This window comes from Notolepis coatsorum, assembly GCF_963971535.1.
Source record: "Notolepis coatsorum genome assembly, chromosome: 9".
Classification (NCBI taxonomy): Eukaryota; Metazoa; Chordata; class Actinopteri; order Aulopiformes; family Paralepididae; genus Notolepis; species Notolepis coatsorum.
Window position 1 is genome coordinate 87,265,366 of NC_140173.1, and position 15,284 is coordinate 87,280,649.

At 42.0% G+C, this 15,284-nt stretch overlaps 1 protein-coding gene across 3 annotated transcripts in view; it reads left to right on the forward strand.

Annotated features, from left to right (window-relative positions):
* The first annotated feature begins 1,027 nt into the window (after window positions 1–1,027).
* The window catches only part of LOC311234008 (uncharacterized protein), a 93,506-nt gene continuing 79,249 nt past the window's right edge, over window positions 1,028–15,284 (forward strand). The window contains exons 1-4 of one of the 3 annotated variants that reach the window (XM_084321086.1): window positions 1,028–1,149; window positions 9,305–9,382; window positions 9,483–9,593; window positions 14,642–14,755. In XM_084321086.1, the coding sequence (XP_084177212.1) occupies window positions 9,352–9,382; window positions 9,483–9,593; window positions 14,642–14,755 (256 nt within the window). In that variant the 5' untranslated portion in view covers window positions 1,028–1,149; window positions 9,305–9,351. Of the gene's footprint in view, window positions 1,150–2,088; window positions 2,106–4,011; window positions 4,110–9,304; window positions 9,383–9,482; window positions 9,594–14,641; window positions 14,756–15,284 lie in introns of those variants that run through there. The other 2 variants (XM_084321088.1, XM_084321087.1) reach the window with 2 other exon arrangements.

Here is a 15,284-nt window from a genome sequence, read left to right on the forward strand (position 1 = left end):
AGCAATACGCCAATACTTAGAATAATAATACTTAGACAAACGCACGCAATTGGCACAAGTGTAAATTATGCATTCGTCACTACTCTCTATATTGACGTGATTCCATCAACACATAGGTAATATTAATAGGTTTTGCCGCCGCGGCATTATGCATTCGTCACTACTCTCTATATTGACGCGATTCCATCAACACATAGGTAATATTTAGATCACAGGCTGGTCATGCATAATCTCGCCCGCCAGCCTGTAAAAATCATCCACTTATTGCCATCATGGACCAATAACAGAATAGATTGACAGGTGGTGACAAAGCACAAGACTGGGCATTTATTTAAAAAACATACATACCCTAACCACATAACAGATATTTAAAAGGTAATTAACAGGCATGTTCTGCAACATATATCCACTCTTGAACAATGAAAAACTCCTTTTTCTTCTATTTACAAATAAGAGCAGCTCTGAAGGCTCACAGACAGTGTCCTATGGGATGTTGCACTTGAGCACCACAGGTTTAACAAATTATTGTTATTATTATTTCTGTTATTGTCCTGTGATTTATTGTTGATTATTACTGTTACTGTATTGTTTGTCTTGTTTCATGTAAAAAAAGAGAAAATAAAAAACATTTGTTCTAAAAAAAACATTATTATTATTAACCTTTGCTAATTAACCTGTGTGGTTATTATGTGTGAGCGTTATTATTAACCTAGGTATTGTGCGAGCGTTGCCAATTAACCTGCATGGTTATTATTATTAACCTTTGCTGATTAACCTGCTGATTAATGCGTGTGGTTATGTAGGGCGTGTCTCGTGCGCATGCGCGCTCGGGGCGTGCGGGGGAACGAGCGTAGAGGGCTGCGTGATCGCTGGCCAATCAGAGCAATGCGGAAGGACAAGTGGGCTGCCGAAAGTATTCACGCGCCCCGACGCACAGTCACACACAGTAGTCCCTCACACAAGCCGGGGGTTGCGGCACTGCAGATATACCCTACGCTTTATGGTGTGGGAAATGGGAAGTGCGCATGCGCCAAGTACTTGAGTAGATCCTTGTGTTCACGAGAACACGGAGCTTGTGAACAAACAATTGATTAAGGACTAAAAACTAAACTATTTGAGGGAAAAGAGGCTTTGGACTCAATCATTGTGGTGAGTTTTTCCGAGAAGATTAGAAGAGAGTCATTGCCTCCAGGCGGGTCGTGCCCGCTTTTGTGAACCAGTCCCCGTTTGCTCTTGATGAATGTAAAATGGGGGACCCTGATGTAAACAAGACGAACGTCTTTCTCTGGTCTGCCTCCCCCGTACTGTACTCTACCCATTCTGCAATCTAATACAAATTAGCCTGTTAGCATGCTGGTGGCTAGTTGACTTGAAGTTAGCATGCTGGAAGCTACTGTAGCTGACTGGAGGTTAGCATGTAGGCTAGTTGACTGGAGGTTAGCATGTAGGCTAGTTGACTGGAGGTTAGCATGTAGGCTAGTTGACTGGAGGTTAGCATGTAGGCTAGTTGACTGGAGGTTAGCATGCTGGAAGCTAAGTGCTGACTGGAGGTTAGCATGCTGGAAGCTAAGTGCTGACTGGAGGTTAGCATGCTGGAAGCTAAGTGCTGACTGGAGGTTAGCATGCTGGAAGCTAAGTGCTGACTGGAGGTTAGCATGCTGGAAGCTAAGTGCTGACTGGAGGTTAGCATGTAGGCTAGTTGACTGGAGGTTAGCATGTAGGCTAGTTGACTGGAGGTTAGCATGTAGGCTAGTTGACTGGAGGTTAGCATGCTGGAAGCTAAGTGCTGACTGGAGGTTAGCATGCTGGAAGCTAAGTGCTGACTGGAGGTTAGCATGCTGGAAGCTAAGTGCTGACTGGAGGTTAGCATGTAGGCTAGTTGACTGGAGGTTAGCATGTAGGCTAGTTGACTGGAGGTTAGCATGCGTGTGGTTAAGTCTATAATACAGTTGGGCTGGAGCTTTATGTGGCAGCAGTAGACTGAGAGTTGGAGCTTTTGAGGCACACACACTGTGATGACACTATAACACATAGGTGTCAAACTCACGGCCCGCGGGCCAAATCCGGCCCGCCACGTCATTTGATGTGGCCCCCCAAGAGCTCAGGTAAAAAAAAAAAAAAAAAAATGTTTTTTTTTTTTTTACATTAATATTGGGTTAAAAAATAGCAGTGTTAAAATAATTGTGGGTTAATGCGTTAATAAAGCTTTAACTTTGACAGCCTTAGTTATTACACATTCTTACACATACATGTATGTTGAACATCTGAGGTAACAAAGGAAAAAAGCCAAAAGCACTTACTCCTCAGACATTCTTTGACAATTTTACAGCCCAAAATACAAAAAAGATCCAGGCGGAATAGGTAACAAAGGGTTGAAGAAATATTGTCTGAACTGTCAGATGCAAACTGGCTGTGTGACATAACCGAGCATCTCGCTCAATTGAATAAGAAGCTGTAGGGACGCAAACAAATCCCACCCAAAATTTGACCAATATAGTTGTGAACTGAGACAACCCTTATTTTGTTATTTTTGAGTACAGTTACAGTTGTGTGTTCATGCAGACACATAATAGCAATTTCATTACGAATTGAAAATGGGGGACCCTGATGTAAACAAGTCGAAAGTCTTTCTCTGGTCTGCATCCCCTTAACAATTGTGTGTATTGAGCTGTACTGTACTGTACCCATTCTGCAATCTGTTAATTAAAGTTAATTAAACTATCTTCCATTAGTTGGATGTATGGCCTCTGCAAGGTTGTGTGCAGCCATTTGTTTTTGTAACATCTGCTACATCTGTCCCACGTGTTCTTTGCAGCTCACAGTTGTTAGTTCTGCCCCTCTTGACTGTGACAAAAAGGTTTTGAACAAACTTAATGTCATAGCTTGTATTTGATGATATTCTTCTTTGTTATTTACTTGAATGGTTTGATCATTGATTGGTGGAGTAATATGGGGTTCTGATAAACTAAAATTATTTGTTAAAATAACATAAGCTAACATATATTTTTACATTTATGCAAATTAATATCCAATATGTATAACTTGAATAAGTAATAAATACAGAAACACCATGTTTAACAATATGTAAATGTGTAGCTACATTTATTTTACATTAACATTTATACGGTCTTTGGCCCTTTGAGGGCAACCATAATGCTGATGTGGCCCTCTGTGAAAATGAGTTTGACACCCCTGCTATAACACCTCTGATTGAATTGATTGAAAACTTTATTAACAGCTTGCAGAATAGGTACAATACAGTACATTAGGGATGCCCCGATCACGTTTTTTGCCACCGATACCGATCACCGATCGTCGTGAGCCATATCGGCCGATACCGATCCGATACCGATTGTTTTTGATTAAAAAGAAATAAAAAATTATTTTATAAAGTTTTTTTTTTTTTTTTTTTTTTTATAAAATATATATATTATATAATTAGACTTGTACTTGTATTATCTGCGAGACATCGCCACCACGCAACAAGTCAAAATGCTCACTATCTGCAAACAGCTCCACTGTCTGTGTGTACTCTAGTAGCCCAGCTCCAAAAAGGATTCTCCGGCACTGCAGCGGGACCCCATTGGTAACGTTAAGTGCTTTGGTCATTTCACATTCAGCAAGCCCTCAGCTCCAATACGCATTAAATCAATGTTATAAGACATTGATATCAAGAGCTATCTGTAGCTACTGCTAGCCGGCTAGAAAATGACGTTAAGACAGAACTTTAGTTCAATGGGACATTTCGTTTTGAACAGTAAACGAACGTCAGCTAACGCAAGCTAACATTTACATTTCATTTACATTTAGTCATTTAGCTGACGCTTTTATCCAAAGCGACTTACAAGTTCTGTGCGACAAGACAGCAAGAAGGGTATAACTCTATCAGCTGAGTAACAATGTTCATCAAAGTGTTGCGTGTTACAGTGTAGGTTAGTTTATTAGGACAAGTGCATGACATTAAGGTTAGTCGGGTTTTTTTTTTTTTTTTTATCATTTCAGATAATGGTTGAAGAAGTGAGTCTTTAGTCGACGGCGAAAGATTGGACGGGATTCGGCTGTCCTAACTGGGATGGGTAGTTCATTCCACCATTGTGGGGCTAACTGAGGTATGAACATGAACTACTAGACTTTCTGCTCATTTGTTGATATCAGGAGCTATCGGTAGCTAGCCGGCTAAATACCGTTAGACAATGCCTACTAAACGTGAATAGTTGACTGGGTAATTTTGTTTAAACAGTAACGATAGCTAGGTAGCTAACGTTAGCGCAGGTCGAATGCAGTGCACTACAGACTCGAGCAGAGGAGCCGCACCTCTTTGTTTACAAACTCTACACGGGGGCGGGCGGGGCTAGGGAGGAGGAGCAGCGGCAGTTTGCAGGTCGTGTGTGTCTGAGACAGACAGCGAGTGAGAGCTTCGCTTGATCGGTTTCCGCTATCGGCGAATATGACTAATTATCGGAATTCACAGATTGCATATTTATACTGAGTATCGGCCGATAACGATCGGTGGCCGATCGATCGGGGCATCCCTACAGTACATCTCAATAATACACACAATTGTTAAGCGGATGCAGACCAGAGAAATACTTTCGTCTTGTTTACATCTGTACAAGCAAAACTGTACATTGGAATATCGACAACACCTTACTAGGTCCCAAGAAGACTGTCTTGTGTATTATTGGGTTAGGACATTTACTGTACATTTACAGGGGCCAGTTTCGAATTGCAGTCTCCCGTAGGTGCTCTTTGAGAGTGTTTTTGAAAGTGGGTAGTGATTCACATTCCTTTACAGCTTTGGGTAGGGCGTTCCACATTGATGTGGCATAATTGCGAAACGTGTTTAGTCCCTTGTTTGAGCCGAATCTGGGTTTAACATGATTTGTGGAGCTCCCTCTGGTGTTGTGGTCGTGGTATTCACTGACCTTTTGGGAAGGTTTTTGACATGTACTGTACTGTACATGGGTACCTTAGTTGTGTACTAGTAGTGTATCTTGTAGACCAGGCCCATTGCAAGTTGCTGTACTCTGACAACCTAGGATGGCTTAGAGTAGACGACAAAGTGGGTTCTAGGAGTAAGGTCAAGTAGTAGTCTGACCAGTTTGTTTTGTGATGTTTGTAATCTTGTTTTTAGCGCCTTTGAGGTGCGTTGGGCATAAAAGAAAATATTGTTTGTTTCCTGTTGGTTGTCAGTTAAGGCCATGGGTAGGTAGGGAATTTATTTAATTTTATATTTTATTCTTTCCCACGGCGACTATGGATAGGGAATTTCTTTATTTAATAAAAATGTTCACAACAACATGGATGCATGTACTCTGCCAGCATGTTTAATATCCATAATACTAAAGGTTTGACTAAGATTTTTATGAAACTTTATTGAAAAAAAGATATATATTTGTTTAATTAAAAAACTCATAAAATAAATTGGGTCGCACCTAAATCGGCAGGGTCGGTCGGCAACCGGAAACAAACAATTTTTTCTTTTAGGCCTTGGTACCATGAGGTGCAAGCAGTCGTAGTACCCTTGAATGAGTGCTCCTGCCAGAGTCTTCAGGGTATTCTTGTTTACCAGAGAGGAGATCCGGTACAAGAATCTAGTTAGTTGGTTGACTTTTTTTGATTACATTGGATGCCATTTTGTCACAGGAAAGATTTGCCTCTAGGATGGAACCCAGGTAGGTAATTTCATCTTTCCTTGTGACAATATTGTCACCCACTGTAACTGAGAAGCCGTCGGTCTTGCTGAGTTTGTTATTTGATCAGAAGAGAATGGACTCTGTTTTCTCCGTTGAGAGCTTTATGTGGCAGCAGTAGACTGTCTGATTGAGATGACTGGCAGCTGTCAAGCTGCATCCCCCACTCCAACACACCGGAGTCCAATCCTGCAATCAGCCACACTCGGAACAGAACACACACACACACACAGGGAGAGGAAAAGAAAAGACTAGGGGGCAGATGAGGTAGAGGGCATGACAGTGCTGAAACTAAACACGAATGACATAATAAACAACACCATGTGCAGCAGACTCATAAAATATTGTTGCATCTTCTGACATCTTCTACAAATTGCACTGCATGCCCACAACGATGGGACCTGTAATTGACCATACACACTAGGGCTGTCAAAAGTGGCCTAACATGACATTTAATTATTTCTTCCTAAAAGAAAAACACACATGGGTTCGAACCATTCCAATATCTATTATAGCACATGTAAACAATACATTACCTTTAAGATCACCATACCTACACCACCACCCTACACTATTGTTTGCTCCAAGTGCAAATTCAATCACAGTCTTCGCCAGTCGTGACGAGTTGGGTTCTGAACTTTCTGCCATCATGTCATGTGGTGGGTTGTTGTTGTTGTTGTGATGTTGCGTGTCATTCTAGTCACAATCAAATATACATTTTTACAGTCTAATGTATATTGTTTTATTTAGTAATTCTTTTTATACAAGCTGTATGAGCCATTCTTGAGTTATTTAATCTTTGAGTTTGTATCATGCAATTATTTGAATTATGAAAATGCTTTATGGATTACGAAATATGAAAACGAAAACTGATAACATGATATTATTTACACTGATTATCTTATTGTAACTATTCTTATGATTTGAAACTATGTGCACTTTCCCTTTAAAGAGACCTACCTGAGCTATCCACCTGTGTAGTTTACCTTGATAAGGGGTGGTGGCTTGCGTGGGAGACGTGGACCGGCGAAGCAAACAGTTTTTGTAACGCACGCACTGCACGCAACGCACGCATGTATTAGATATACGAGTTTTGTTTGTTTTGCTTATTAGAAATAAATGATTGATTCATTGTGACAGCCAAACGGATGGATCAGAATCTTTATTATGTGCGCGTAGACTATCCCCGGAGTGGAAGTGGCAAATATGAAAGACAAAATTGTTTGTAAATAGCCACTATACAAGCTGATTATTAATTAGACATGTGTTGATAGCCCTGATACACACACACGCATACATTACATGTACACACACAGCACAAACACCCGCTAGCTGTGGGACTTGCAGTTATAAGCCAGACTATTTAGACACAAACATTCATGTTAAACCACTTGCCAGCAAATAGTAGGGGTGGGAATCGGCAGAGACCTCACGATACGATACTATCGCGATACTTGCGTCACGATACGATAGTATCACAATACTAAATATATCGCGATACGCTGAGTATTGCGATATTAATATTGTGATTAATTTTTTTTTGGATCAAATTTAAATTATTACCTTTTTTCAACTGCAAAGTAAAACTGTCAACATGTTTTATCTAATAAAATAAAGTTCAGTCTGTTCATCTCACTTCAATAATTTTTATTGCAGAACATGGTATTTTCTCAACCAGACGGATGTAAACACTGTAATCTGTGTTGCATGTACCTGACAAACTGAACTGTTTGTATTACAGTCATATTCCAATTTAACTGAATGCACACGTGTGCGTGCGTGTGTGTGGACTACTGTACTATTACTAGGGATGGGTATCGTTAGGATTTTATCGATACTACTACTCTTATCGATACTGCTTAACGGTTCGGTACTTTATCGATACTCTTATCGGTTCTTTTTGGTTATTTTTTTGCAAGAAAAAAAGACAATTAATTAAGAACAGAATCAACATTGCTTTATTATTTATAAATACAACTTTATAAATAAGTATTATAAATAAATATAATTTCTTCAGCAACAGCAGCAGCAATGTTCTTTTATATAACTTTATAAATAAATATAATAAATTAATATAATTTCTTCAGCAACAGCAGCAACAATGTTTTAAATGTGTCTGACTCTGAATTATATACTTTTTATAATAAACAACAAATGCAAAAGGCTAACAGAACTGTGACACTCGTTCACCCTATCCTCTGTCATCCTTCCTCTAGCTGCTAGGGAGAAAGGACTTTGGGTGGTGGAGGGAGGTAGAGGGAGGATGTGTGGTGGCCCTGGGCTCACTGGGCTGGGACATAGTGGCTGACGCCTCAGCTTGACGATCTATAAAAAGTTTAGATTGTAGTATTTGTAGCTAAACAATTGTTTTGTTTATTAGCCTATTTGTAATAATTTGTTATTAGCCTAGGCAACTCCGTATCTTGGCTTACGGCTGCAGTGGATGCAGATGGAACACTGCGCGCAAGGCAGTCGAATACGCGCATTTCTGCACACTAATATCATGTTTTGCCAACAGATGTTTTGATAAATTGATTTGCTCGTATTGCCACCCTTACTGGCAAATGTTTTGTTGCACTTGTGGCAACGTGCATTGTCGGCATTGACCCTTGTAAAGTATATCCATACTTTAGAACGCTTCGCTCTATCCGCCATGATCACGACTCAGTGCATGCAGAGCTGCTGTCTGTGTGCAGCGCTAGCACTTTCATTAAGGAGTACCCGTATGTAGTACCCGTATGTCTATGTGTAGCACTAGCGAGCGACTCGCGAGGAGTGTGTGTAATAATTGACTCGCTGGCTGCGGCTCGCTTCTCGTGCAGAGACAGAGAGAGGATCGTTCGCAACTTTTAAATAATAATAATAATAATTTCTCTAGAGTATCGATAGCAGTACCGAGGACGTCAGAGCTTATAAATACTCCGGTATTTTCTAATATAGTACCGGTTCCCGTTTAAAACCGGGGTCCGGGGGGCATCCCTAACTATTACATGTATTGAAATGAACAATGCAACTTCCTTACAAAAAGAAAATAATAATACTTTTTTTTATGAATAATTAAATATCGATACTTGGCGTTCGTGTATCGATACAGTATCGCCACGCAAAGTATCGCGATACTACTACGTATAGATTTCCCCCCCCACCCCTAGCAAATAGTGTATCTATTTGTGGGAATTTGGCTGGTCGATTTTAAAAACTACCAGCCAGGCAGATTTTTTACCAGCCATTGGCGGTTGGCTGGTACTTATTTTGTTCCCTGCCTGGAGCCATCAGCCTCCTCCTCCGTGCTTCGTAACATTATTCCCAGGGTCTTGAACAGACCTACTGTGTGTCCTTTAATAATCCATGAACTATCATGATCATATCTAACATGACCGCACAGAGGAGGTGCCGGATCCAATCTTGGCACAAATGAAGTCCTGCACTTATGTAATCGGATTTGAATAAAAACATGTCAACTAATTGGCCTACAGTTCTCATTCTTTTCCCCTTCATACTGTGATGTGATTGGTGGAGAGAAGCCTCTATATGTGTCCTGCTGACCAGTCAGTTCCAGGCTTGGATCTACAGTCTGGGCTCTCTGTGACCCTCTGCATTTATCCTTGTAGCAAAACTCCAGTTCCAGTAGAAGACGTCCAAGATCACACCTGCTAGAATGGAGGAGGAATCAGACCAGCAGGACCTCTGTAAGTCGGAACAAGACCTCCTACTGAAGATACTTTAGACACTCCAGACCCAGAAGTACATAAAGACTAGTATGTTGAGTTGTGTTTCCCCCTGTCCCAGATCCACCCAGAGACCTACTGGTTATTAAAGAAGAAGATCAGGACGCCCTAGAGCCGCCCAAGGACACTTCCTTTGAGATGAAGGAGGAGCCCACAGACCACCAGGAGATCAGTATGTTGTTTCTTTCTCTTATCTTGATTTAGTCTTCTCCTTCCTCTGCTCCAGCATGTTTGTATGTCTCGGTCTTTGTCTCTATAGCTTTCTCTCCTCTCATTCTTTAATTTGATCAAACTCTTGTTCACATTCAGCCTAACTATTTGGAGCACTTTATTCTGGTATCTCTTAGGGCTGGGCGATATAACGATAACGATAAATATCGCGATATATTGTAATAATCGATATCGAATATCGAAATAAAAAAAAATCGATTTTTTTTTTCTTTTTTTTTTCTTTTTTTTTTTAATTTTTTAATTTTTTTTACCTGCAACAGGGCAGTTTTAAAACCAGAGACAGTGGACAGACTTGTCTTTCTTGCCTGCAACTTAAAGTAATGGCTTTGCTTGTCCAAATGACAATACTGACCAAATTCAGATTTCTTTTTCTCTTGTCCATTTATTTTGTTTGCTTTCTAATTTAAAATACATTTTGAAACCGTCTGTACACAGTAGGCTATGTGTGCTAGCAGAACTAGACTCCAGTCACGAGTCACAGTGCACATGTGGTTTGTCCACCAAAAAAGCGCCAAAAGATCGAAAATAAACTAGCAGAGCCAGAACTGTTCAACTCCTCTGGAGCCACAGCCAGCAGAGAAGCCGGTTTACTTTAGCTTTTAAACCAGCTGCAGCCTGAGAACTGGAGTGTGAGGGGATGTAACACTAAAGATGGCGGCAATGACAAAGAATTGCTGCAAAATAAACATACATCTGTTGTTAAAAAAAAAAAAAAAAAAAATGTTTTTTCTTTTTTTTTTAATTTTTTTTTATACTTATAACAATTCGATAATTATCGATATCGAGAAATAAAATAAAATTATCATATCGTTATCACGATATGATTTTTTTCCATATCGCCCAGCCCTAGTATCTCTTTTATAAATGGAACAGCTTTGTCCTGGTTCCCCTGCTGGATTGAATAGCAACCAGGAGAACTAAGCTGATAGAAGGGATCCCAACTGTGATGTATTATTAAGCCTTAGCTAAAGGGGTCAGTGGTCTTGTTTAACTTAAATACATGTAATGGAGGAAAAGGAAGTTTGATTTTAAATACAGTTCAGTATATAAATATAATTTGTAAAATATACTGTAAATACTGGTGTATTTCCTTAGTTGCCGTCTCCCTCTGCCCCAGATCTACCTCCAACTTCCTATCAATCATGAAAGAAGAGGCTCAGGACTCGATTACATCCTGTATTAGATTTTGTATAAAGATCTAAAAACATACAGTATGAAACACATGTAATTATAGCGCAAATCAGAAAGTAGGCAAATACTTTTTCATGCCACTGTAAATACTTAGGGGCTGTCCACACGAGCGCTGGGTTTAATGTAACCGCGATTGTATGTGCGCAGTTGCACTGTTCGCCCACACACAACCGGGGTTTTGCTACACTGCAACCGCGGTCTTTGAAAACCGGAGTCCAGGGTGAAGAAATCAAAAACCCTGGGTAGACAAATCCGTCCGTGAAGCTCTGAAAAGCGCGCACCAAAGCATACAACGACGGCCTGGTGGCAGGCAACATGAATGACCACAAGGTGGCGCGATACAACGTAAGGAGGACAGTGACAGAGGCCAAACGGCGCTACAGGGATAAAATTGAACTCCAGTTTGAACAGGCTGACTCCAGAGCTATGTGGCAGGGGCTCAAAACGATGACAGACTACAAAGGCACCTCCCTCAAACTGAACAGTGACATCTCCTTAGCAAATGACCTCAATACCTTCTATGCGAGGTTTGATGCTGGTAATAACAACACCAGCCTACAAGCCACGGCAATGGGGGGGGGGGGGGGGGGGGGGGGGGTCTGCTGCTGATGGAGACTCAGTGTTCAGGGTAACAGAGCATGAGGTGAGGCGGACCTTTAAAAAAGTGAATATCAGGAAGGCAGCAGGACCGGACGGCATCCCCGGCCGCGTCCTAAAAGTCTGTGCCGACCAACTGGCCCCGGTATTCACTGACATATTTAACCTGTCCTTAGAACAGGCTGTCATCCCCACCTGCCTGAAGAAGTCCACTATTATCCCTGTACCCAAAAAATCCAAGCCTGCTTTCCTCAACGACTACCGCCCTGTAGCTCTCACCTCCATAGCCATGAAGTGCTTTGAGAAGCTAGTAAAGGGCTACATCTGCTCCTCCCTTCCCATCAACATGGACCCCCTGCAATTTACATACCGCCCCAACAGGTCCACGGAGGACGCCATAGCCCATGTGCTGCACACAGCAGCATCACACCTGGACAAGAGGAAGGGGAACTATGTGAGAATGCTATTCATCGACTACAGCTCGGCATTCAATACCATAGTCTCCTCCAAACTCATAGCCAAGCTCAGGGACCTGGGCTTGAACTATGACCTCTGCCAGTGGGTCTTGGACTTCCTGACGGGCAGACCCCAGGCGGTGAGAGCAGGCAACTGCACCTCCTCATCCATCACCCTCAACATAGGGGCCCCCCAGGGCTGTGTTCTGAGTCCCCTCCTCTACTCCCTGTACACACCAGGGTTTCCGTTAGAAAAAATTGTTGCCGGTCTCCGTGACCTGCAAGATTTCAATCTACCGGACAAATGAGATTAATTCCGGTCATAGTTTATTGAGCTTTAAAACAATTTATAGGCAGACTATATAAAGAATGTCATCCTCAAGGCATGTAGATTTATAATATTATTATTTAAAACTAGGCTACTTTTGCGTATACAGTCATTAATATATTCCAAATAAAATAAGTCCCTCGATACTCCGTGCTGCTGCTGACTTGAAATAAAATAGACCGCGTATGTGGGCAGTCGGTCGACACTAAACAGCAGTCTGTTATAATCACATTTTTATGAGCTAACGAATTCCGTTATATTGGACATTTGTATTAATTATATCAAGCGAAGAACTGAGAAATTTTGCAGAGAGAGACGGCAACGTTATCGTGGCCGGGTTTGCGTGATGTATTTCTCCACCTCCCAACGACTTGGTGCTGGTCATAATGTCCGGTGAAAACAACTCCCTCCAAGCACAACTTGATCACCCGAACCGTACCAAAACAGGCCAAAATTAAATAGCCCATGCGACGAACGATTCATTACATTCGTTTCATCGTTGCTCCACCAAGCAGCCGGTCCAACAATGAAAGCTGTTATCAGCGCGAGCCGGCAGCAGTTAGTTTGCAAGAAGCATCCAGCTGCAGACCCGCAGAGCAGCTTTCCAGGTCTGGGGACCGCACTGTGCCAGCAAAGCTGGTGGGTTATGTGGGTCTGCAGCTGCATGCCTTCCGCAAATCCAGCAGCAAGCTCTCGCTGAGCGAAGCAACGACAACAAACGCAATGATTGTTTCGTTCACCCAACTCCAGCCCATCCAAATACAATTCAAATAATCAAACTGTGCCCAGAGGGAACTATTTTCACCGGACACTATGACCGGAGAGATTAAATATGTCGGACTTCAACAGATTTTGCCGGCCAAATACCGGTAATTACCGGCTAACGGAAACGCTGGTACACACACGACTGTGTGGCTCAGCGGAGTAGCAACACAATCATCAAATTTGCTGACGACACAGTGGTGGTGGGCCTGATCTCTGCCAACGACGAGAGGGCCTACCTGGAAGAGGTCAAGGTCCTGGCGGGATGGTGCCAGGAAAACAGCCTCTCCCTGAACGTCAGCAAAACAAAGGAGATGATTGTGGACTTCAGGAGGTCGGGGGTCAAGGACTACAGCCCCCTCAGCATCGACGGGGCACCGGTTGAGAGAGTCAACAGCTTTAAGTACCCCGGAGCCTACATATTCGAGGACCTGACATGGACCACACACATTGACAGTGTTGTGAAGAAGGCACGACAACGCCTCTACTTCCTCAGGCGCCTAAGGAAGTTCCAAGTCAGTCAGAAGATCCTTAAGAACTTCTACTCATGTACAATAGAGAGCATCCTGACTGGCAACATCACCTCCTGGTTTGGGAATAGCACTGCACAAGACCGAAGCAGACTACAAAGAGTGACACGTTCAGCCGAACGCACAATTGGAGGGGGGCTCCCCACCCTCCAGAACATTTACAACAAGCGGTGCAGGGGCAAGGCTAAGAGAATCATTAAAGACTCCAGTCACCCGAACAACTGCCTCTTTGAACTGCTGCGGTCAGGCAAGCGATACCGGAGTCTCAAGGAGAGCACAGAAAGACTCAGAAGAAGCTTCTATCCCCAGGCCATCAGGCTGCTCAACGAACAATGAACACTACACAACAACAACCATCAAACGCACATAGCACACACATCCACACGCACACGCACACACTCACTTTAAACAAACACACTGTAGCACCCACTCCCCACACTTTATAGCATACACTCACTTTAAACAAACACACTGTAGCACCCACTCCCCACACTTTATATTTATTGATGAAGGATTGCACTACAACTTGTACACCTTACTGTAAATTGTACCTAAATTGTACCTCATCCCATTTCTGCTTTGCACTATATAGTATTGTACATTAGTACACTGCATAGTATTGTGTATTATATGGTAACTCAGTTACGTCTATTCTGCATCGAACATTGTACATATGTCTATACTGAACACTGTGACCTCATTTTCTACTTCTAATTTACATGCTATACTATGTTATTTGATACTATCTTGTCTAGCACAGTCTCTGGAGCGTAACAGTAAGAAGCATTTTGTATGAAAGTATTCTGTACTTCTGTATGACAACTATTAAAGAAACTTGAAACTTGAAGTTTTGCGCGCATCCCGGTTACAGTGGGTGCGTGTGGGCATAGCAAGCGAGGTTATTCCCAGTGTTTACGGCAGAGCTGTCGCAATTATTTCCCATGTTTACAGCAGACTGTCGCAAACAATGGCAAGTTACCAACCGAGGGCGGGGTAGTGAGATTAGAGCAGAGCCAGCCACACCAGTGTCTACAGCAGAGCTGTCCCAAGTAGCGTTATATGAAAATGATTGTAACAAACTTTTGTTCTAAACGTATCGTAACGTTTCTGTCTCCCTCTGTTCCAGATCCACACAGTGACCTACTGATAATTAAAATAGAGGAGGTTCAGGACACGCTAGACCCCCCCACGGATATGTCCACTGGACTGAAGGAGGAGCCCACAGACCATCAGGATACCAGTATGTTAATTTTCCTTTTCCTTGTCTTTCTTTTCTCTTGTTGTCCATCCTCTGTTGCAGCACAGTTGTATGTCTCTGTGTCCACAGCTTTCCCTCCTCTTTCTTTCCATGAAGCCTCAATACATTTCTTTTTACTATAACAAAGTGGGGTATTTTCACATACAATGTTGACGAGTCTGATAGATGGACAATATACTTAATGTCCATGTGTTTCATTACCTTTCATAAAGAGAATAGCTTTGACTATCTTGCACTAGCTGGTAGACCCTCCTGTATATCGCTGGTTTAAGTTTATTAGGATTGAGTTTATTAGGATCCCCATTACATGGTTTCTGGTCAAATACAGTTGGGAATAAATCCATAGGGAAATCTTTAGGTTCAGAGATTGAAGACTCTGTGCAATGTAGATGCAATATTTTTAAGTTTCTAGATGTGAGGTTAAGAATGTACCTATGCAAATTCTTGCAAATGCATATGATAATTTGTATTCTGTCACCTATTGATTAAGGCTGTAGGGTCCTTGTGTATA